Raw genomic sequence first — 24,739 nt, forward strand, 5'->3', positions numbered from 1 at the left:
TTTTTTTTTTTGCAGTACTGGTGATGGAACCCCAGGGGCATTCTACCTCTGAGCTACATCCCCAGCCCTAGTTTTTATTCTTTTATTTTGAAACAAGGTCTCACTGAGTTGCAAAGGGCCTCAGTTAAGTAGCTGAGGCTGTCTGCAAACCCGGATCCTCCTTTCTCAGCCTCCCAAATGCTGGGATTACAAGCGTGCGCCACCACGCTTGGCTCTTGTTCAATTTTTAAGAACATTAACACAGTATATAGTGATTTTTAATGCCATAAAAGTAAGATTTCATATTTTTCATATGTTGTCTAGGGCAACTTGAAAAATAGTGCATTAAAGTTGTAGCTGATATTTAGACTAGAGAACAATTATTAAGAACTTGACCATTCAGATATTTTTTATCACTTTTATTTTCTTGAGGGCCAGTAATAATCAAGTGTCTGTTTATAGAGAACTCTGAAATAGTAAATAAGAGCTAGGTGTGGTGACACACACCTGTAATCCTAGTACTTTGAGAGGCTGAGACAGGAGGATCACAGATTCAAGGACAGCTTCAGCAACCTAAGAAGACTCTTTTTCAAAGTAAAACATAAAATACGACTGTGGGTCTAGCTCAGAGATAGAACGCCCCTGAGTTCAATCCCCAGTACCACATTCACATACACACACACAGAGTAAATGAGTATGAAAGGCTTTATCTTAAGATGTTAGCTGTGTGCCTGTGTCATGATTCTGATGTGGACTAGTCCAGTTGGAACCCTTTAAATGTTTTTTCAGTCTTCAAGTCGTATTTTACTCACTGTTTCCTGTAAGTATAAAAGCACTTCTCTGTGCTCAGCACTGTCGTGAGCTCTTTGCAGCTCAGGGCTATCCTTAGGGCATGTGTCATTACTGCCGCTGCTGTTCCTTAGGCATATTCAGAATATGAGTGAGATCAAGACGGATGTCGGAAGAGCTCGGGCGTGGATAAGACTGTCTCTGGAAAAGAAGCTTTTGTCCCAGCATCTCAAGCAGTTGCTCTCCAACCAGCCGCTCACCAAGTAAGATACCGCCCTCGAGAGATTTTTGTTTCTATGGCTTGTTTGCTTGCAAATCTGACAAACTGGTATTCTCATCTTGGGTTGCTGATTTGTTTGCACATGCATTCTTTTTTTTCTTCTTTTTGGGCTACTGGAGATGAAACCCAAGGGAATTCTACCTCTGAGCTAAACCCCCGGGTCCTATTTTTTATTCTTTTTTTTTCTTTTAACTTTTAAACAGTGTCTTACCAAGTTGTAGAGGGCCTCACGAAGTAGCTGAGGCTGTCTGCAAACCCCAATCCTCCTATCTCAGCCTCCCAAGTACTGGGATTGCAAGTATGTGCTACCACACCCAGTTTGCACATGCATTCTTACTGTCTAACAAACATGTGCTTCAGAAACTGTCTTGACATAATGCTTGATCATTGCTGAGAGAGCACACCAAATTTCACAGCCAAAGGCCAGATTGTTGTGTGCTAATCAGAAATAAAGGCAACTAGTTCATAGAAGTTGACAATAGCGTCCAAAACAGGGTGAACTCATATAAACCTTATATTATGCTGGCTGTGGTGGCGCACACTTGTAATCCCAGTACCTGGGAGGCTGAGACAGGAGAATCACAGGTTCACGGACAGCTTCAGCTACTTAGTGAGGCCCTCCGCAATAGTGAGACCGTTTCAAAATAAAGAATAAAAAATAGGGCTAGAGTTGTAACTCAGAGGTAGTGAAACGGGGGTTTCTTGCGAGAAAACCCCGGCGAGTTCTTGTCTACGGAGAGCGAAGAATGACACCCGCAGACCTCAGGAAGGGGAGTAAAAGGTTTATTGGAAGCAGCAGGGAAGGGGGCAAGGGTGGCTGAACACCCCCAAAGGGGCTGGAACTCTGGGTCCAGCAGCTGCCTTCAGGACAATACTTGAGAGTAGCCCAAGCCGAATTGCCTTCAGGTGCAGGCTGCTTTCTTCCAGAGTCTGCGTGGTCTGCCAGAGGAGAATAGAGAAAAGTGGCCAAACACCCCATAGGGGCGGTCAGAACTCCGGGGTCCAGTAGCTGCCTTCAGGGTCACTACCCGAGTGTCGCCCGAGCCAAGTGCCCATCAGTTGCAAACTACTTTCTCCCAGAGTCCACGCGATCTGCCAGAAAAGAGGTACAGGTCACCCCTAGGGGCCTGGTCAGCCATGATGTCCAGCAGAGGCCTTCAGGTTACTACTCGAGAGTCGCCCGCTCTTGCCATCTGACTGGCTGATGCCTGACCGCTTGCGAGTCCGTTTATGGTTGTGGTGACTCCAAGGAGAATTTGCATAGGACATTTGCAAGTTCTTTGAAGGGTCTCCTTTCAGGAATGCCAGACTTGCTGGGTGGGTTTGTTGATTAGAAAACTCAGGATGGCTTTGTGAAGCTCTGGCCTTCTTATCTCCTGAGCCTTTGGAATTTCAGGCATTTGTCGCCCCTCAGGAAACTCAGGAAATTAACTTTTTTCTACCAAGGCCTTTTCCCTATCTGCCTATTTCCTTTCTATCTCCTCAGTAGAATGCCCCTGGGTTCAATCCCAGTATCACACACACAAAAATAATAATCCTTATAAAACTCACCACAGAAACCTGGAGTAGCAAAAAAAAAAAAAAAAAAAGGATAGGAGAGGAGAGGAGAGGAGAGGGTCCACAGCAAAGGCTTCTGAGAATCTTGCCCGTTCTTACATTCAGTAGTTTAGAGCAATGGCTCTAAAATAATATCTAAGTTAATATCAGTTCATTATTAACTGATTTGATAGTTTCCCTTTATCAAGAAATTCTTTCGGATGAAATACATTGTCCATATATATACATTAGACCTTATTTGAAGGGCTTTGAATTCTCAAGATCAAAGCTATGCAGGGCCTGATGGCATACACCTGTGATCCTAGTACTTGGGAGGCCGTGTTAGGAAGGTTGCAAATTCAAGGACAGCCTCAGCAACATAGTAAGGCCCTTAGCCTCCTAGTGAGATCCTGTTTCCAAACAAAAAATAAAAAAGGGTTGGGGGTATAGCTTGGAGGTAGGATGTCTCTGGGTTCAATCCCTAGTACCATCAAAATAAAAAAGAGCAAAGGTATGCAAAGAGTCCAGCCCAGACCTCAACTATGAAGGTCATTGTAATCCCATGACGGTGATCCAGTGCCTCTGTGGGACATATCAGCCTTGAATTATTTACCCCCGAGCACTTTAGGATGAGTCTTAATGTCTGAAGAGTAAGTTTGATAAAGAATGCAGTGTGACTTTATCCCCTGTGAACTGTCCTTTTGTTCTAATTATAAAAGTCATTCTTGTCCCATCATGATGTAAAGCAGCCAGAACCTGTGCCATGCTGTTTGGAATCCAGCTTTCAAAGTTGAGTTAAATAGGATGGGAAAAAAAAGAAAAGAAAAGTTAAATAAATCTTTTCTGTCTCTAAAGTAAAAAATAAAATAAAAAATAAAAGTCATTCTTGTCCAAGTGGCCAGAGTACAAGAAAATGATAATCATTTATATTTTGATCTACTGCATAAAAAACAATTTTAAGTATTTCAGTACTAAGTATTTCACATTTTTTCTATACTTCCTTCTATTCATGTCTTTTTCGTTAAGATCACACTGCATTTGCAATTTAGTACCACCTTTTTTTTAGTTTAGTTTTATATTATAAACATTTCACTACACATAAAAGTTTATATTCTGAAGTCTGAATGCCTGTGTTCAAATCTGCATTTCCTCCTGACTGCTTGAATGGGCAGGACACTTAATTGTCTCTGCTCTCATCATTTATAAAATGAGGGTGCTAATAGACTTTCCTCATAGGATAGTCATAAGAATTAAATACGTTAATACCTGTGAAACACTTGGAAAGCCGGGTGTGGTCGCACACACTTGTAATCCCAGTACTTGGGAGGCTAAAACAAGAGGATCACAGGTTTGAGGCCAGCCTCCACAATTTTGTGAGACATTGACAAAAGTGAATCCTTCGTGTGTGTGTGTGTGTGTGTGTGTGTGTGTGTGTGTGTGTGTGTGTGTGTGTTGCTAGGGATTAAACCTGAGGCATTCTACCTCCAAGTTACACCCCACCCCTGTTTTTATTTTTAATTTGAAAACAGGGTCTTACTAAGTTGCTGATGGCTTCATTAAGTTGCTGAGGCTTGCTTCAAACCTGCAATCCTCCTGTTTCAGCCTCCCAAGACTGGGGTTACAGGCGTACACCACCATGCCCAGCAAGCAAGACTCCATTTCAAAATAAAATATAAGAAGGACTGGAGGTATAGCTTGGAGGTAAAATGCCCCTGAGTTCAGTCTCCTGTACAGAAAGAAAGGAAAGGAAGAAAGAGAGAGAGAGAGAGAGAGAGAGAGAGAGAGAGAGAGAGAGAGAATCAAAGTACTCAAAAAAAAAGTGTTTAAATTTTCAGCCAGGCATGGTGGCATACACTTAAAATCCTAGCACTTTGGGGGCTGAGACAGGACAGTTCCAGGTTCGAGGACAGCTTCAGCAATTTAGTGAGGCTTTCAGCAACCTAGTGAAACCCTGTTTCAAAGTAAGAAATAAAATCGGTCTGGGGGTGTAGCTCAGAGGTAGACTGCCCTGGGTTCCATCTCTAATACCACACACACACAAAAAAAAAGTGTTTAAATTTAAGCACTTAACATGCTTGTAATCCCAGCATTTGGGAGGCTGAGACAGGAGGTTACTGGTTCATGGCGGGCCTCAGCTACTTAGTGAGGCCTTTGCAACTCAGTGAGACTCTGTTTCAAAATAAAGAATAAAAAATAGGGCTGGGTGTGTAGCTCAGAGGTAGAATGCCCCTGGGTTCCATCCCCAGTACCACAAAAAATTAATGAATAAATAAATTTAAGCTCTTAAAAGGAGACTATTTTGAGCCAGGCACGGTGGCGCATGCTCATAATCCCAGCATTTGGGAGGCGGATACTGGAGGGTTGTGGTTCGTGGACAGCTACGTAGCTGTCTTAGCAAGGCACTTGGCAACTCAGGAGACCCTGTTTCAAAAATAAAAGGACTAAAAAAAAATAGGGCTGGGGTATAGCCCGGAGGTACAATGCCCCTGGGTTCCATCCCCAATACCACAAAGAGAGAGAGAGAGAGAGAGAGAGAGAAGAGGGAGAGAGAGAAGAGAGAAAAGGAGGAGGAAAGGACTATTTTAAGCAGGGTGTGGTGGCACACGCTTGTAGTCCTAGTATTTGGGATACTGAGACAGGATCGCAGGTTCTCAGCCAGCCTCAGTAAGTTTTGAGGCCCTCCATAACCTAGTGAGACCCCGTTTCAAAATAAAGAATGAATAATTGGGCTAAGAGTGGAGCTCAGAGATAGAATGCCCCCCTGGGTTCTATTTCCAGTACCACACACACAAAAAAAATAGACTATTGTAACCTGGGCATGATGACGCACACTTGTAATCCTGCTACTTGGGAGGCTGAGACAAGAGGTTCACAAGTTCGTGGCCAGCCTCAGCTACTTAGTGAGGTCCTGTTTCAAAACAAAGAATAAAAAATAGGGCTGGGGTGTAGCAAAGAAGTAGAATGCCCCTGGGTTCAATCCTCAGTTTTGCAAAAAAAAAAAAAAAGAGAGAGAGAGAGAGAGAGAGACTATTTTAGTAGTAGTGGTAATATTTGGGCTGTTGTGTAAAAATCCTTTCTAAACTGGGCGTAATGGCATATGCTTGTAATCCTGGTACTCAGGAAGCGGAGACAGGAGGATCACAGGTTCGAAGCCAACCTCAACAACTTAGTGAGCCCTCCACAACTTAGACTGTTTCCAAAATAAATAAAATTTCCAAATAATAAAATTGGGGGTTTAGCTCAGAGGTAGAATGTCTCTGGATTCAATCCCCAGTGCCACACACACACACACAAAATTCTTCCTAAACTTTATTTTAAATGGCCACATAATATTTCAGCATATGAATATACCATGAAACTAAATTTTTAAACCCAAGGCCTTGCCGGGCGTGTTGGCGCATGCTTGTAATCCCCGCACTTGGGAGGTGGAGACAGGAGGATTGCGCAGGTTCGTAGCCAGCCACGCTGGTTTAAGAGACCCTGTTTCAAAAAATATAAAATAGGGCTGGGAGTGTGGCCCAGAGATAGAAGGGCTTCCAAGAACCCCAGTACCATGAAAATAAATTAAAATAAAATTAAAAATAAACCCAAGGCCTTGCTCTACCCCTGAGCTACACCCCTAGCCCAAAATATTTTTACTTTACAAATAACATTTTAGTGGATATTTGTATGTAATTGTTGCCACATTTCATGTTGTATCCCTAGCACTGATCCCTAAAAGTAAGATTAATTAAGGGGTATGACTGGACCAACAAATTGATTTTCTAAAATGTTTAGTCCTACCATCTGTGAGAATGACTACTTATTGCCCCTCTCAGCACTAATCATCACTATTTTTTTTTCTTTTTTTCTTTTTGGTGCTGGAGATTGAACAAAGGGGCATTCTACCTCTGAGCTAAAATAATAAAGATAATAAAAAAAATTAGGGAGCCAGGCTTGGTGGTAAAAAAAATATATTATCTTTATTATATATCATAAAAAAGATATTTTTTTCCGGGTCTGGGGATGGAACCCAGGGGCATTCGACCTCCAAGCTACACCCCCTGCCCTATTTTTTTTATTCTTATTTTAAAACAGGGTCTTACTAAGTTGCAGAAAGCCTCACTAAGTAGCTAAGGCTGTCCGCAAACTGCGATCCTCTAGTCTCAGCCTCCCAAATGCTGGGATTACAAGGGTGCGCCACCACATCCGGCTTTTATTTTATTTTTTATTTTGAAACAGTCTCACCAAGTTGCTGAGGTTTGCCTTAAACCTGTGATTCTCCTATGTCTGTCTCCCAAGTACCAGGATTAAAAGCATGTGCCACCACGTCCGGCTTTGGTCATCACTTTTTTTTTTTTTGTGGTACTAGGGGTGGAACCCAGAGGCTTTCTACCTCCGGGCTATACTCCCAGACCTATTTTATATTTTATTTGGAAACAGGGTCTCGCTAAGTTGCTGAGAGCCTCACTAAGTAGCTGAGGCTGGCTTCGAACCCGTGCGATCCTCCTGTCTCAGCCTCCCAAGCGCAGGGATTACAAGCGTGCGCCACCACGCCCGGCGATCACTTTTAAATCTTTATTTGGTTTGGTTTGGTTTTGTGGGACAGGAATGCTGGACTTTGAGCTACACCCTAAGTTACATCCTCAGCCCTTTTTTTATTCTGAGACAGGGTTTCATAAGTTGCCCGTACTGCCCTGGAACTTGCTGTCCTCTTGCCTCAGCCTCCTAAGAAGCTAGGATTACATGTGTGCTCTACCACAGCTGACTTTATAAGTTTAATAGGCAAAATTAATTCATGGAATTTTCCCCCCTTACTACTTAGGTTAAAACTATTTTGTTTGCTACTTGGGAAGCTAAGGCAAGAAAATCCAGGTTTGAGGCAAGCCTGGACAACTTAGACCCTGTCTCAAAATAAAAATAAAAAGGGATAGGAATGGACCATGCACAGTGGTAAAGAGCACCTGGGTTCCTAGTTGGGAAGCTGAGACAAGAGGATTGCAGGTTCAAAGCCAACCTCAATAACTCAGTGAGGCTGTCAGCAACTTAGCAGGACACTGTTTCCAAATAAAAAGGAAAATAGGGCTGGGATGTAGCTTAGAAGGAGAACACCCCTGGGTTCAATCCCCTGCACCACACAAAAAATAAAGTTTTGTTAATTTGTTTACATGCCCATTTTTTTTTAAGTTATCTATTCTTTCAAGATGAAAGTTTCTTCCCTTTGGTGGTAGAAGTCTCTATGTTTATTTTAAATCACATATGATAAAAAGCAAGAAAAATACACTGTTTCTTTGTGCATGTCTTACTCTTTAGGAAGCTCTATAAGCGCTACGCTTTCCTACGCTGTGAAGAAGAAAGGGAGCAGTTTCTTTACCATCTTCTTTCCCTCAATGCTGTGGACTACTTCTGCTTCACGAGTGTGTTTACCACCATCAGTAAGTCTGGAGAATTGAATGTTCAGTGAGGATTCTGGTGACTAAAGAAATAAAAGTATTCATATCTTCAGAAATGAGATATACCATAAACAGTAGGGTGCACACTGTGTTGGACCCTCAGCTCTCCACTTCGACATGAAGGATGCTCCCCAGCTGCTGGGAGTGCTGCTGGAGACAGCCCTGAGCTTGCCGGCTTGTGGGAGGTCTTGCTGAGGAAAACAGCCTTCCTGAGATGAGCTCCTCCTGCCAGGGCCAGCCAATCCCAGGAATGATCCAGGGCTGTCACAGAACTCACCTGGTTGTTAGCCGAGGACCTCACTGAGACTGCATCGCCAGCACAGCATCTCCCTCAGCCAATTCTGTTTTCCTCTTCACATGTCAGTCCCAGGCGCGGCATCATGTGTGCTAATTTCTGACTTGGGTACAGGATCTGTGCTTAAAAAAAAAAAACCAGGCCGGGCTGCGCTTGGGAGGTGGAGACATGAGGATCGCGCAGGTTCGAAGACAGCCATGCTGGCATAAGAGACCCTGTTTCCAAATAAAAAATATAAGATAGGTCTGGGAGTGTAGCCCAGAGGTAGAAAGGTTTCCAGGAACCCCAGTACCACAAAAAAAAAAACACCATAACCTCCCAAATTTCAGTAAGCATCCCTAATATTTCACTGACCACAATTATGAAGGTTTTGTCTTTTCAGTCTCTGGAAGAGAGAGACAAGAAAAAGGGAGTAGGAATAGATATTAATAGGGCCAGTCTGTAGTAACTATCAAGCTACTATTAGTTTACTTTTAGTTTACTGCAGGTATAAGAATCTAAAATAAGCCATATACTCTCAGTACTTGGAAAGATTATGTACTTGAGACAGAAGGACCACGGATTTGAGTCCAGCCTCGGCAAGTTAGTGAGACTGTTTCAAAGTAAAAAATAAAAAGGAATGGTATGTAGCTTAGTGGTAGAATGACTCTAGGTTCAACCTCTAGTACCACAAAATTAAGTAATTAACTTAATTTTTTTCCTCTTTTTTTTTTTTTTTTGCAGTACAGGGGGTGCTGGTGATTGAACCCAGGGGTGTTCTACTTCCAAGCTACATCTCCAGCCCTATTTTCTTTTTTTATTTGGAAACAGTGTCTTGCTAAGTTACTGACAGCCTCACTGAGTTACTGAGGTTGTCTTTGAACCTGCAATCCTATTGTCTCAGCCTCCCAAGTAAGAATTATGAACCCAGGTACTCTTTCCTTTTTTTTTTTAACCCAGGGGCATTATACCTCCGAGAGACAAGGTCTTACTGAATTGCAAAGGGCCTTACTAAGTAGCGGAGGCTGTCTGCAAACCTTCTGTCTCAGCCTCTAAATGCTGGGATTACAAGTGTGCACCACCACGCCTGGCTTAGTAATTAATTTAAAAAGGGCTGACAGCCAGGCATGGTGGCACATGCCAGTGATCCAAATATTTGGGAGACTGAGGCAGGAGGAGTGGAGGTTAAGACCAGTCTCAGCAACTTAGCAAGACTATCAGCAACCTAGTGAAGCCCTGTTTCAAAACAAAAATAAGAAGGACTTGGGGGTGTAGCCGGCCGGAAGTAGAACTGGGTGCAATCCTCGGTACCACAAGAAAAGGGGCTGGGGGTGTAGCCTAGAGGTATAATGCCCATGGGTTCAATCCCCAGTACCACCACCAAAAATAAATTAGTTTAAGTGTTCCTTATATCTACAGATTTCTTTCTATAATAATATTCTTTTTATACTTGCATTGTGAAAGCACTGTTGTACGTCTGTGAGCCCTTGACAGAAGAAAACTGCTGACCCGAAGCAGGACTTTTCTGCAGCTTTTCTAGTCCTATCAGTGTGAGAAACGAGAGATGCTTCTGGCACCCAAAATAAAATCTTAGAGTAACCTCTTCTGCTTTCAGTTTGAAAAACCATTCTGATAATTACTAAGCCACGAAAGTATGGCCTTTTCTCTGACATTTTTCTTTCTTTCAGGAAAAATAAAAGGATAGAAAGAGAACTTATTCACCTACATAAAGAATATCATTTATGTAAAAACTTGATTCTACTCTATTTAAAATATATAGCTTGGTGTGGTTGCACTTACCTGCAATCCCAGTTCTTGGCCAGGCGAGACAAGAGGATCAAAGGTGCAAGGCCAGTATGGTCACTTAGCAAGACCTTGTCTCAAGGAAAAAATTAAAAAGGCTGGGAATGTAACTCAGAATGCCTCTGGGTTCAATCCCTAGAACCACAAAATTTACAATAAATAAATTTATGTGTGTTTGTTTAACACATACACAACCAGGTAAGGTGGTGCACTCCTGTAATCCCAGTGACTCCAGAGGCTGATGCCCAAGGGTCACAAGTTCAAGGCCAGCCTGAGCAACTTAGACCCTGTTGTACAAAGTTTTAAAAAAAAAGAGGCTGGGGTTGTAGTTCAATAGAGCATTCCTGAGTTTAACTCCTCAGTACCAAAAAGAAAAATGTATGTATATGTATATATTTTCTATATTATGTATAGTTTATGCATTATATATATTTTATATACTGTATACATGATGGATAAAAATATGTTTGTGCTGGGCGTGGTGGGGCATGCTTTTAATCCCCACGCTTGGGAAGATCGCACAGGTTCGAAGCCAGCCGCACTGGCTTGAGACCCTGCTTCCAAATAAAAAATATAAAATAGGTCTGGGAGTGTAGCCTAGAGGTAGAAGGGTTCCATCCCTAGTACCACCAAAAAAAAAAAGGGTTTGTGAGCCATTCACTTGTTTTGTTGTTAAAGAGAAGGGAGACAGAATGTCCTGAGCCAAGATCCGTGAAAGGAAGGTGACATCTAGTGGTGGACATGTGGAAGAGCCTTCAGTAGGAAAAGACTGGACTCGCCTTTTTCCACATCCTGACCTGGGGCTCCTCTTGCATGGGCGTGGCTTTAATCGCTTTCCAAGTTGTAATTTATGGATAGTTGTGGGTTATTTATGGTGTGTCCAGGATGGAGACACTATTGTTTACTATTGGCTTTGCATGGTGTGCTGCAAACCTGGGAGGAGAAGGTTCTGAAGTATTTTAAAACATTCCCCAAGAAAATTAGCAAGGAGATACTAATTAAGAAGTCTTCTTCCCCTATTTTCATATGAAGTCATAGCAATAACCATGTTTACTTGTACTCAATTTTGTTACAAAATTATTATTATTATTATTATTTTTTTTTTTTTTTTTTTTTTTTTTGCGGGTCTAGGAATGGAACCCAGGGTCATTCGACCTCCAAGCCACACCCCCTGCCCTATTTTTTTTATTCTTTATTTTGAAACCGGGTCTCACTGAGTTGCAGAGGGCTTCACTAAGTAGCTGAGGCTGTCTATGAACCAAGATCCTCTGGTCTCAGCCTCCCGAATGCTGGGATTACAAGCGTGCGCCACCATGCCCGGCTAAAATTAATTTTAAATACATTAAACAAGGAAAATACTGCATAGCACATTGTTCATATTCTCAGGCATTACTCATGCTTGAGGGGGTGTGTGTGTATGTGTGTGTGTTACTGGGCGTTGAACCCAGGGGCATTCTACCTCCGAGCTACACCCCAGCCCTATTTTTTATTCTTTATTTTGAAATAGGGTCTCACTAAGTTTCAGATTACCTCATTAAATAACTGAGGCTGGCTACAAACCTTGAATCCTCCTGTCTTAGCCTCCCAAGTCCTGGGATTATAAGCATACACCACCACACCCAGCTGTCGAGGTTGTTTATAAATGTAATGATGGTGTGTATCACCCTGGTGATACATGTGTCATTTGTACATGGTAATATTCATATCATAGAAACCACCACCAAACATAGAGGGACTTGAGAGCTTATTTGGAGGGAAGCTCAGCTACTCAGCCTTGACTGAAAAACAGCTCTCCTGTACCAGGATGGTTGTCGTCTTCACCAAGTGTGCACCTTTGGGAGGATCAGTGAGGGAAGAAGGGTGTCCGACCTAGCCAGCTAGGTCAGCCGAATCAGTCCTGGCAACCAGTAGGGTGACAGGTGTCACAGCTGGACACCCTCACATCCAAGTCTAGGGGCTTAATAGTTAAAACCTCAACTTCATCTTTCTAGACTGGAAGAGGTTATAATGTCATCTCTTTGTCTAAGTACATCTTAAAGGCTAGATCATAAAAGCCAAATGATCCGCTTTCATATGTATTTTCTGTGTAAAAGGAGAATCCCATCACAGGTTTTCACTCATTTCCATCTCTTCCTCTCAGTGATTCCATATAGGTCAGTGGTCATCCCGATCAAGAAGCTGAGCAACGCAATCATCACCTCAAACCCTTGGATCTGTGTGTCAGGAGAGCTGGGAGACACCGGAGTGAAGCAGATTCCCAAAAACCTTCTCGAGATGACTTTTGAGGTAGAGTCCACTCATACCTCCTAGGAGAAAGTGCCATATTGAACTCTACAGAACAGTTCCAGTTTTGCTTTTTCATTTGTCCATGAATCAGATTAAGGGAAGGAATGTTGTGAGCATGGATCCTGTTTTGTTGTTATTTTTTTGTGTGTGGTACTCAGGGTACAGTCTAAGGGCTTTCTTCCTCCGGGCTACACCTCAGCCCTATTTTTCATAATTTATTTGGAAACAGGGTCTCACTGAGTTGCTGAGAGCCTCACTAAGTAGCTGAGGTTGGCTTCAAACCTGTGCGATCCTCCTGTCTCAGCCTCCCAAGCGTTGGGATTTCAAGTGTGTGCCACCACGCCCAGCCTCCTGTTTTGTTATTCTCTATTTATCCACTAATTTGTTTTGTAGTCATTGTTATTTTAATTGTCAAGCTCTATTTTTCTTCTTGCAAATGGCCTTTTAAAGGTCCTATTCTGTGAACCTATTCTCACAGAACCTGGCAAGCAGAGAACATGGGAATAGTGCTTTCCCCACGGAAGGGTCCTCTGCCCCAACCTAACCGTCTTGGGCAGAAAGACTCATCAATGCTATGGCTTTTGGACCACATAGTGACATTAGTACAGAAACTTTATAAAAAATGCCTTTTCACATTAGAGTTGGTTTTGGTTTTATCTGGTGAATTAGAATGACTCTGGCATGCAGGAAGAAGACAAATACCTGCTCATATTTCAGGAGGGAAGTGCTTGCTTAATAGCCTGCTCCCGTGTTCTGTGGACGCCTAGGAATAGCAGCTTCCACTTAGAATTGTTACACTCCTTCATGAGCTCGTTTGGCCTTACATATGTAGCGGATTTATAGCCATCAATATATAAATTATTAAAGCCCTTGGCTTTTCTTTACCTACCAGATCTAGAACATGAACTACATTATAAGTGCTATCTTGCTGGTTCCAAATTCTCTTTCACACATCAACCCTCTTTTTTTTATCTCTACTTCATGAATAAATCAATATGCCATCCTTTCTCAGCTGAGTCACTATGATTCCTTCTCATTGAGGTATAAAGATGCCAGATGCTAGCCGGGAGTGGTGGCACATGCTTGTATCACACGGGTTCGAAGCCAGCCTCAGCTACTTAGTGAGGCTCTCAGCAACTTAGTGAGACCCTGTTTCCAAATAAAGTATAAAATAGGTCTGGGAATATAGCCTGGAGGTAGAAAAGCCCCTGGGTTCTACTCCCAGTACCACAAAAAGAAGAAAAAAAGATGCCAGATACTCTTATAATTACAACTCTGAGTGGATATGTTGGCACATGCCTGTTTTCCCAGTACTTAGGAGGCTGAGACAGGAAGTTTGAAAGTTCAAGGCCAGCCTCAGCAACATAGTGAGGCCTTGTTTCAAAATTAAAAATAAGCCAGGCGTGGTGGCACACCCTTGTAATCTCAGTACTTGGGAAGCTGAGACAGGAGGATTGCAGATTCACAGCCAGCATCCACAACTTAATGAGACCTTGTTTCTAAATAAAGAAGAAAAAATAGGGCTGGGGGTATGGCTCAGAGGTAGCATGCTCCTGGGTTCAACCCCCAGTACCACAAATAATAACAACTACTATAAGAAGAAGAAGGAGAAGGAGGAGAAGAAGAAGAAATTAAAAATAAAATAGGGTGAGAGTGTAGGTCAGAGGTAAGAATACCTCCTGGGTTTAATCATTAGCACCACAAAAATAAAATAAAAAGAGCCAGGTGTAGTGGTACAAGCTTGTAATCCCAATGCTTGGGAGGCTGAGACAGGAGGATCACAGGTTCGAAGCCAACCTCGACAACTTAGCAAGGCCTTCTGCAACTTAGTGAGACCCTGTTTCTGAAGAAGAAGTAAAATTGAGCTGGGGGTTTAGCTCAGAGGTGAAATGCCTCTGGGTTCAATCCCCAGTACCACAAAAATAAATAATTTAAAATAAAATTTAAAATAGAGCCAGGTATAGTGCCTCATGCTTGTAATTCCTGTATTTAGGAGACTGAGACAGGAATCTCAGGTTCATCACTAGTAACTTAGTGAGACCTGGTTTCAAAATAAAGAATAAAAAATAGAGCTGGGAGTGTAGCTCGAAGATAGAATGCCCCTGGATTCAGTCCCTAGTACCACAAATTAAATAAATAAAAACATGTCGAGGCTGACTTCAAACCTGTGATCTCCCTGTCTCGGCCTCCCAAGTACTGGGATTACAAGTGTGTATCACTACACCTGGCTCTTTTTATTTGCAAATAGTTTCTTTTTCTTTTCATTTATTTATTTATTGATTGATTGATTGATTGATTGATAGTACTGGAGGTGGAACCCAGGGGCTTTCTACCTCCGGGCTACACTCCCAGACCTATTTTCTATTTTTTTGGAAACAGGGTCTCACTAAGTTGCTGAGAGCCTCACTAAGTAGTTGAGGCTGGCTTCGAACCTGTGTGATCCTTCTATCTCAGCCTCCTAAGTGCAGGGATTACAAGCGTGCGCCACCACGCCCAGCTTTTTTTTCTTTCTTATTATTATACATACATACATACATACACACACATACATACACACCATTCTAAGTAGAATGGTGAAATTTTGTGCTGTCCTGCTTAAGACGTGAATCATTATATTGTCTAGTGTATCCATGCTGCATATGCTACCCACACATTAGTCTTTTAGTGGGCATCTAGACTATCAGATCAACTGTTTTTTTGGGTGGTTTTGTTTTTTGTTTTATTTTGTTCTTTTGCAGTGCTGGGGATTAAACCCAGAGGCATTCTACCTCTGAGCTACACTCCTAGCACTATTTTTTATTCTTTATTTTGAAACAGGGTCTCACTAAGTTGCAGAGGCTCTCAGTAAGTTGCTGAGGCTGGCTGTAAACCTGCTATCCTCTTGTCTCAGCCTCCCAAATACTGGGATTAGAAGTATGAGTTATGACACTCAGCTTCAGATAAACTTTTAAGGTGTTATAGTTACTTGCATTGCTGTAACCCTTATTTTATGTAACAGTGGTCTCCAAAGCACAGGATTAACAGTACAGAGGGAGGTTTAGGACATAAAACATAGAAATACAGATTAACTTTGGGTACTATGTGGTAATGTTGCAAAGCATATAGGAAAAATATAGTATATATATATATATATATTTTTTTTTGGTGGTACTGGGGTTCCTGGAAGCCCCTCTTCCTCCGGGCTACACTCCCAGACCTATTTTATATTTTTGAAACAGGGTCTCTTATGCCAGCACGGCTGGCTTCGAACCTGCGCGATCCTCCTGTCTCCGCCTCCCAAGCGCGGGGATTACAAGCGTGCGCCACCACGCCCGGCAATATAGTATATATTATAATAAGGTTTGATACTATGGCAGTTTGAGACCCCTCCCCTGGGTTTTAGAATGTATGCCGTGAAGGTAAGGGAGGATTACTATATGCCTTATTTGCAAATAGTTTCTCTTTCTTTCTTTCTTTCTTTCTTTCTTTCTTTCTTTCTTTCTTTCTTTTCTTTCTTTGATTGAACCCAGGGGCATTCTATCTCTGAGCTACACTCCCAGTACTTTTTTATTTATTTTGAAACAAGGTCTTGCTAAATTGCTGAGAGTTTTGCTAAGTTTCTGAGTCTGGCCTTGAACCTATGGTCCTCCTGTCTCCACCTCACAAATACTGGGATTTCAGGGCATGTGCCACTGCATCTGGCTAGTTTCAAAGGATTCTAGTTGATCAGGTTTGAGGCCAGTTCTGCTTTAGGTTTTTAGTTTTGTTTTGTTTTGCAGTTTTGGGGATCATACCCAGGGCCTCACACATGCTGGGCAAGCATGTTACCACTGAGCTGCATCCTCAGTTTCTTATTAAAAAAATAGAAAAATAAGCAAGGCATGGTGGCACATGGCTTAATCCTAGTACTTGGCAGGCTGAGTCAGAAGGATTGCAGATTCTAGGCCAGCCTCAGAAAGCTCACTGTTTCAAAATAAAAAATAAAAAGGGCTGGGGTGTAACTCAAGGATAGAATACCCCAGAGTTCAATCCCTAGTACCAAAAAAAGGAAAAAAAAATATGTCGAGGTTGATGATTTTTTTAACCCACAATTGCTCTGCTGAGCTCTCTGTAAGTCAGGTTAAATAGCACCCTTTTCTCACTTCTTGAAATTCTTGTCCTTTAAGACATAAATCAGTGTCTCAGGGAAGTTTCTGGGTTCCAGAAATAGAAGTAGCTATCCCTTCTCAAGAGTTCTTCCAGAACTGTTAACACTTCTCATCTAGAACCCATACGGTCCATCTCATTTGGTGATCCATGTCCGTGCATCTTTTATCTCCCTATACAAGCGCTGCCTAGCAGCAAAAATACTTGTGGATGTGTGTCTCTAGTGTATGTGGATGATACGTCTCTTGTGGATGTGTGTCTCTAGCCTAACACATCATACAGGGTAGGTCTCTGCTATTATTACAAAGTGTATTATTACGCTGCTATTATTACAAAGTGTAACTACTCAATCTGAGAAGAAATGGGATGGGATCAGATCCTGAATAACCCACGGTTCTCTCTACAGTGCCAGAACTTGGGGAAGCTCACCACTGTTCAGATCGGTCATGATAACTCAGGACTATTGGCCAAGTGGCTAGTGGATTGTGTCATGGTCAGAAATGAGATCACAGGACATACATACCGGTAAGTAAATGACTTTTGGGTCTCAGAATTCTTTTTTTTTGAGACTCCTCTCCTTTTATTGTGTGTGTGCAGTACCAGGGATTACAAGTGTGCACCACCACACCCAGCTAAGAAATTATTTTAATTTGGGGGTGCTATGTAGGAGACTGTCTTTATATTTTGAAGATTCATACTAAAGTGGTACACTCCTGTAATTCCAGTACTTTGGTTGCTGAGACGGGAAGATCACATGTTCGAGGCCAGCCTCAGCAACTAGTGAGACTCTCATTTACCTAATGAGACCCTGTTTCAAAGTAAAAATAAAATATGGCTGGAGGTGTAGCTCGTAGGTAGAATGCCCCTGGGTTCAATCTCCAGTATCACACACAAAAATAATAATAATAAATAAATAGTTTATAGGAATGGAATGTCCTGATATCATTATTTACTTTAAAATAATTCAGCAACAAAGAAAATTAAGCACATGACAAAATGATGTGTGTGATAACTATTGCTGTCTAACATAATGTTCTCTACTTTTTTGTTTGTTTGTTTGTTTGTTTGTTTGGGCACTGAGGATTGAACCCAGGAGTGTATTACCTCTGAGCTACATCCCAGCCTGATTTTATTCTTTATTTTGAAACAGAGTCTCACTAAGTAGCTGAAGCTGGCCATGAACCCTTCTGTCTCATCCTCACAAGTACTGAAATTACAATCATATACCACCATACCTGGCCAGCTACTTTTCTAAATTTTTGAAAATTTTCATAATTAACCCACAGGCATTATTTTCTCTTTCTTTTGCGCTGCTGGGGATTGACCTCAGAGACTGTATGTGATAGCAAAGTGCTCTACGACTGAGTTCTATCCACAGCCTACCTCAGAGGCATTGGCTTCATCCATGTGCCATTTTTAAACTTCTAACTAAAAACTGATTTAAAAAAATTTAATATCCAGAAATTGTTTTCTATCCTGTCAGATTCCCGTGTGGGCGGTGGCTAGGGAAAGGTGTTGATGATGGGAGCTTGGAAAGAATTCTTATTGGAGAATTAATGGCGTCAGCATCAGATGAAGACCTAGGAAAGCAGTGCCGGACTCCACCTCAACAGAAGTCGCCCACCGCCGCCAGGAGGCTGAGCATCACCTCGCTAACAGGAAAGACTGCCAGTGAGTAGCTGATTTAATTTCCCATTGTGCCTTAAATGTTACAGGCTTCCTGTGTCCATTTCACAAAACAAGGTGGTGAGGAGATTAAAAAAGAATAAAGTTGAGAAAAATGTAATTTGGGAGAAGACTTTAAAAGGGGGAAGGAGAGCTAGGGGTAGGAGTAGACAAAACTCTAGGTCCGACTCCCAGCACCAAAAAATTTATTTATTTGTTTTTATTTATTTATTTAAATTAAAATGTAGCCGGGTGTGGTGGCACACACACTTGGAATCCCAGTACTTGGGAAGCTGAGACAGGAGGATCGAGGGTTCACAACAAGCCTCAGCTACTTAGTGAGGCTCTCCACAACTTAGTAAAACCCTGTTTCAAAATAAATAATAAAGCTGGGTGTGGTGGCGCACGCTTGTAATCCCAGCGTTGAGGAGGCTGAGACAGGAGGATCGCACAGGTTCGAAGCCAGCCTCAGCTACTTAGTGAGGCTCTCGGCAATTTAATGAGACCCTGTTTCCAAATAAAATAGAAAATAGGTCTAGGAGTATAGCCCAGAGGTAGAAAGCCCCTGGGTTCCACCTTCAGTACTGCCCAAAAAAAAGTAATAAATAAATAAATAAATAATAAAATAAGGCTGAGAGTGAAGCTCGGAGGTAGAATGCCTCTGGGTTTAATCCCTAGTACAGCAAAAATAAGTAAAAGTGAAAAATAAGCCAGGCGTTGGGATTACAAGTGTTGTTGGCACACACACACACATGTAATCTCAGCATTCAGGAGCCTGAGACAGGAGGACCTCACTAAGTAGCTGAGGCTGGCCACAAACCCAGATCCTCCTACCTCAGCCTCCCAAGTACTGGGATTACAAGTGTGAGCCACCATGCTCAGCTTCCTTCCTTCCACCCAAATTATTGCAACTTCTCATTAGTCCAGTTTCATGAGATGTGACTATTTTTAAGAGGCCACTGAGCCAGGAGAGGAGAGGAAAGGAAATGTAGTCTCAGCCAGGTATGGTGGTACAGGCTTATAATTCCGGTACTTGAGAAGCTGAGACAGAAGAATTACATGTTCAAAGAAAGCCTCAGTAACTTGGTGAGACCCTTTGCAACTTAATGAGATCCTGTTTCAAAATAAAAAATAAAATAGCTGGTCATGGTGGTGCATGTTTGTAATCCCAGTACTTAGGAGGCTCAGACAGGAGGATTACAGGTTTGTGAACAGCCTCAGCTACTTAGTAAGGTAAATAAGTAAGTAAGTGCTGGGGGTACAGCTCAGAGGTAGAAAGCCCCTGGATTTAATCTCTAGTAACACACACACACACACACACACACACACACACACACACACACATAAAGTTTTTGTTTTGTTTTGTGGTACTGGGAATTGAACCCGGAGGCATTCTACTCCTGAGCTATACTCCTAGACTGATTTTATTTCTCTTTTGGAAATAGAGTCTCACGAGGTTGTTGAGAACCTCACAAGTTGCTGAGGCTGTTTTTGAACCTATAATCCTCCAGTCTCAGCCTCCCAAGTAATAGGATTACAAGTGTGTGCCATCACACCTGACTTAAAAATATTACGAAAATGTAATGTCAAAGAAAGTTAGACAGTTGGCCCAGGCTATGTCGCAGGCAGTCAGTCTGGGATTTGAAGTAGGCATTGATGTCTTAGGCTCTTTTCCACTTTGCCAAGATGCTTCCCGCTTGGCCAGACTTTCCCAAAGCAGGCTTCAGAGAGCCCCTGGCAAGCCAGCCTTGTTCTGGAGACCTGTTTGCTGTGAAGATAGACACAGCTGATGTCCCATAGACTTTGGCTTATTTCTCTCTTATGAAAATGCAGCTGATCTCCATTATTTTACAGAACTCAATGCTGGACAGATCCAAGAAGGAATCGGAGAAGCTGTGAATAATATCGTGAAACATTTTCACAAACCTGAAAAAGAGGTATATTGGGCTGTAAAACTTCATTCAGTGGGGGTTCAAAGCTGCTTTTATATGTGTCACTAAGACAGTATGAACAGCCTTGATGCTCACTTACGAGCTTTCTAGCCGTACAGAAGCTTGCTTCCTGCAGCTCCCCTCCGCACTTGTCTAGTGTTCTTCCCGAGCACAGAAGGCAGCAGTTTTCCTCTGGAGCTGTGTTCTGTTTCACAGAGAGGAAGCCTCACCGTTTTGCTGTGTGGAGAAAGTGGCCTGGTTGCAGCACTTGAACAAGTTTTCCACCATGGGTTCAAATCCTCCCGCATATTTCACAAGAATGTCTTCATCTGGGACTTCGTAGGTAAATTAAGCATATGTATTTTGTTATAATATGGAAATATTTTCTAGGAAATTCAGGACCCCAGGGATTTGAATAAAGGCTAGTGATAAAGGAATATGTTCTCTTTGTTTTTCATTCATTCATCAAATATTTATAAGGAGTACAATATTCCCAACACTGCTCCCCAGGATGGAAATCTCTGTAGTTGAAAAATTACTCTGGTGGGGAGGGAGGAGCAAACAATACACAAAACCTCAGCAAAGACAGGGGGATCACAGGTTCGAAGCCAGCTCCGGCAACATAGCCAGGCTTTCAGAAACCTATTGAGGCCCTGTTTCCAAGTAAAGAAATAAAATTTGGGCTGGGGGCATACCAAAAAATAAACCTTAACAAATACTTAAATTGATATCATATGTATTGGAAGACGATCACCAATTTGGATTTTTTTGTTATGGTGGTGGTGGTTTGGTTTTTTTTTCTTGGTACCGGGATCAAACCCTGGGGCATTCTACCTCCAAACTATATTTTATTCTTTATTTTGAAACAGGGTCTTACTGAGTTACAGACGACCTCCAGTCTCAGGCTTCCAAATACTGGGATTACAAGCCTGCGCCACCATGCCTGGACACCAATTTGAAGCTTTTGGGGGGGGGGGGTTGTTTGTTTGGTTTTGTTTGTTTTGGTACTTGGGGTTAAACTCTGAGCCAGTCTACCTCTGAGCTGTCCCCCCACAAGGCATTTTTTGTTTTCTTTGTTTTGTTTTGTTTTGTTTTGTTTTTTACAGTACTGAGAATGGAACCCAGGGGCATTCTACTTCCAAGCTACACACCCAGCCCTATTTTTTATTCTTTATTTTGAAACAGGGTCTCACTGAGTCTGAGTTGCAAAGTGCCTCAATAAGTAGCTGAGGCTGTCCGCGAACCACCTCCCTAATGCTGGGATTACAAGCATGCTTTACCACGCCTGGTTTTATTTTTTTGTTTTGAAACAGGGTCTCAGTAGGTTGCTGAGAGTCTAAGTTGCTGAGGCTGGCCTTGAACCTACAAGGCATCCCGAGTACTTGGATTACAAGTATGCATCACTGTGTTGGCTGTTTTTTGTATTTTGAGATTTAGGTCCCAGTAAATTGCCCAGACTGGCCTTAACTTGTCAGCCTCTCCAGTAGCTGGGATTACAGACATGTATCACCACACCCAGCTAATTTTTTTAATTTTTTTATTGTTTTTATGGTACTGGGGATGGAACCTAGGAGCATTCTATCTCTGAGCTAAACCTATAGTCCTATTTTATTTTAGTTTGAAACAAGATCTCACTAAGTAGCAGAGGGCCTCATTAAGTTGCTGAGGCTCACCCCCAAGCTGGATCCTCCTGTCTCAGCCTCCCAAGTACTGGGATTACAAACCTGTGCCACAACATCCAGCCTAATTTGTTTTTGTTTTGTTTTATTTTTGGTACTGCAGATTGAACCTAGGGGCATTCTACCTCCAAGCTATACTCCCAGCCCAATTTTATCTATTTGTAAATAGACTCTCAATAGTTGCTGAGAGCCTCACTAAATTACTAAGACTAGCTTTGAACCTGCTATCCTCCTGTCTCAGCCTGCTAAGTACCAGAATTACAAGCATGTACCATATACCTGGTTTTAATTTATATTTTTTTAAAGGCCTTCTCAGCTGGATGTGGTGGCGCACACTTGTAATCCCAGCATTTGGGAGGCTCAGACAGGAGGATCCCAGGTTCACAGCCACCTTCAGCTCCTTAGTGAGGCCTTCCACAACATATTGAGACCCTGTTTCAAACTAAAGAATAAAGGCTGGACGTGGTTGTGCACACTTGTAATCCCAACATTTGGGAGGCTGAGACAGGAGGATTGCAGTTCGAAGACAGCCTTAGTTACTTAGTGAGGCTGTTGACAACTCGGTGAGACCTTGTTTCAAAATAAAGAATAAAAAAAAACACAAAACAGCCGGGCGTGGTGGCGCATGCCTGTAATCCCCGCGCTTGGGAGGCAGAGACAGGAGGATCGTGTAGGTTCGAAGCCAGCCGCGTGTGCTGGCATAGGAGACCCTGTTTCCAAAATGAAAATGTAAAAATAGGTCTGGGAGTGTAGCCCGGAGGTAGAAGGGCTACCAGGAACCCCAGTACCACCCAAAAAAAAAAAAAACACAAAACAGGGTTGGGGTATAGCTCAGAGGTAAGAATGTTCCTGGGTTCCATCCCCAGTACCGCAAAAAAAAAAAAAAAAAAGAAAGAAAAGAATAAAAATAGGACTGGGGGTATAGCTCAAAGGTAGAATGCCCCTGGGTTCAATTTCTAGTACTGCAAAGGAAAAATTTAAAAATAAAATAAGAGCCGGGCATGGTGGCGCACTCTTGTAAGCCCCGCGCTTGGGAGGTGGAGACAGGAGGATCACTCAGGTTCGAAGCCAGCCACGCTGGCTTAAGAGACCCTGTTTCCAAATAAAAATATATTTTTTTTAAAAAGTAGGTCTAGGAGTGTAGCCCAGAGGTAGAAGGGCTTCCAGGAACCCCAGTACCACCAAAAAAATAAAAATAAATAAAAAATAAAATAAAAGGACTTAGCCATGCGTGGTAGTACAAACTGAGACAGGAAGATCACAGGTTCCCAACTAGCCTCAGCTACTTAATGAGGCCCTCCAAAACTTGAAACCCTGTTTCAAAATAAAAAATAGGGCCGGGCGTGGTGGCTCACGCTTGTAATCCCCGCGCTTGGGAGGCAGAGACAGGAGGATCGTGCAGGTTCGAAGCCAGGCACATGCACTGGCTGAGGATACCCTGTTTCCAAATAGAAAAATGTAAAAATAGGTCTGGGAGTATAGCCCGGAGGTAGAAGGGCTTCCAGGAACCCCAGTACCACCAAAAAAAATAAATAAATAAAAAATTAAAAAAATAAAAAATAGGCCTGCGTGGTGGCACATGCTTGTAATCCCAGCATTCGGGAGGCTGAGACTGGAGGATTGCGGTTCGCAGACAGCCTCGGATACTTAGTGAGGCCCTCCGCAACTCAGTGAGACCTGGTTTCAAAATAAAGAATAAAAAATAGGGCAGGGGCTGTAGCTTGGAGGTCAAATGCCCCTGGGTTCCATCCCCAGACCCGCAAAAAAAAAAAAAAAAAAAAAAAAAATAGGCTTGGGGATGTAGCTCTGAGGTAGAATGCTCCTGGGTTCAGTCTCTGGTACCACTAAATAAATAAGGCCTAAATGAAGGAGTCATTGATATCAAACTTGAATTTTGATGCCTTTAGAGTAAGGAAAGTTAGCTGATCATGGTGGCACATGCTTGTAATTCCAATACTTGGGAGGCTGAGACAGGAGGATTGCAGGTTCTAAGCCAGCCTCAGCTATTTAATGAGGCTCTCTGCAATTTAGTGAGACTCTGTTTCAAAATAAAAAGTAAAATAAGGCTGGGATGTAGTTCAGAGGTAGAATGCCCCTGGGTTCCATCCCCAGTATGAAGGGGGGAGGGAAGCAGGAGGGAGAGAGAGAAAGGAAAGGCGGGAGGAAGGTAGTAGGCTACAGAGCTAGGCAGGAGGGAAGGAAGGAGAGCAGGCAGGCTAGTAGTTGCAAAGCTAGGCCCTTGGAGTGATTCCATTCCCTCTCCCCCAGCCTTTGTGGAATGACTAGAGTCTTACTGTTCTGGACTCTGGTGTGTACATATACATCTTTCTTCCAGATTTACTCAGTAGGTGCCTTTGAAGGATCTTCTTGACTTAATAGCCAGCCATTCTAGAGGCTGGCATTGTCTTCATGGCTGCTGTATTATTGCTGGTTACTGCTAGAGGGTTCCAGGGGTCCAGTGTAGGAAATTCTATTTTTATTTTCTTTTTTGCCAATTTCAATTTCATGAAGAAATCTTTAAAAAAGTAAACATTCTAACCTTCTGGAATGTAGCCTTGATTAGAAGATAAGTTCCTGGGAGTGTATTGTTCTACCATGAAACATGGACCTCCAGAATTCATTTTGAAACCAATAATAAAGTAATGATTTTGGCTTCAGAACTGGCCATAATGTAAATTCTTTATTTTGTTTTATTTTTAGAGAAGTACTGGGGATTGAACCCAAGGGACTTCTACCTCTGAGCTACACCCCTAGCCCTATTTTTTATTCTTTATTTTGAAACGGTGTCACTGAGCTGAAAAGGGCTTCACTAAGTAGTGAGGCTATCCTTGAACCAGGATCCTCCTATGTCAGCCTCCCAAATGCTGGGATTACAAGAGTGCGCCACCACACCCAGCTATTCTTTATGAAACAGGGTCTCACTAAGTTGCAAAGGACCTCACTTAGTAGCTGAGGCTGGC

General features: G+C 42.5%; 1 protein-coding gene across 3 annotated transcripts in view; it reads left to right on the top strand.

Moving 5' to 3' along the window:
• Positions 1-24,739, top strand: part of DENND5B (DENN domain containing 5B) — a gene marked incomplete at both ends in the record, with an annotated part of 170,963 nt that overhangs the window by 141,046 nt on the left and 5,178 nt on the right. For all 3 annotated transcript variants that reach the window (XM_080706507.1, XM_080706508.1, XM_080706509.1), the window contains 7 exons: positions 903-1,031; positions 7,877-7,998; positions 12,234-12,379; positions 16,911-17,029; positions 17,988-18,175; positions 20,024-20,106; positions 20,317-20,443. In XM_080706507.1, the coding sequence (XP_080562633.1) occupies positions 903-1,031; positions 7,877-7,998; positions 12,234-12,379; positions 16,911-17,029; positions 17,988-18,175; positions 20,024-20,106; positions 20,317-20,443 (914 nt within the window). The remainder of the gene's footprint in view (positions 1-902; positions 1,032-7,876; positions 7,999-12,233; positions 12,380-16,910; positions 17,030-17,987; positions 18,176-20,023; positions 20,107-20,316; positions 20,444-24,739) is intronic.

Source organism: Muscardinus avellanarius (assembly GCF_963383645.1).
Source record: "Muscardinus avellanarius genome assembly, chromosome: 11".
NCBI classification, from domain to species: Eukaryota; Metazoa; Chordata; class Mammalia; order Rodentia; family Gliridae; genus Muscardinus; species Muscardinus avellanarius.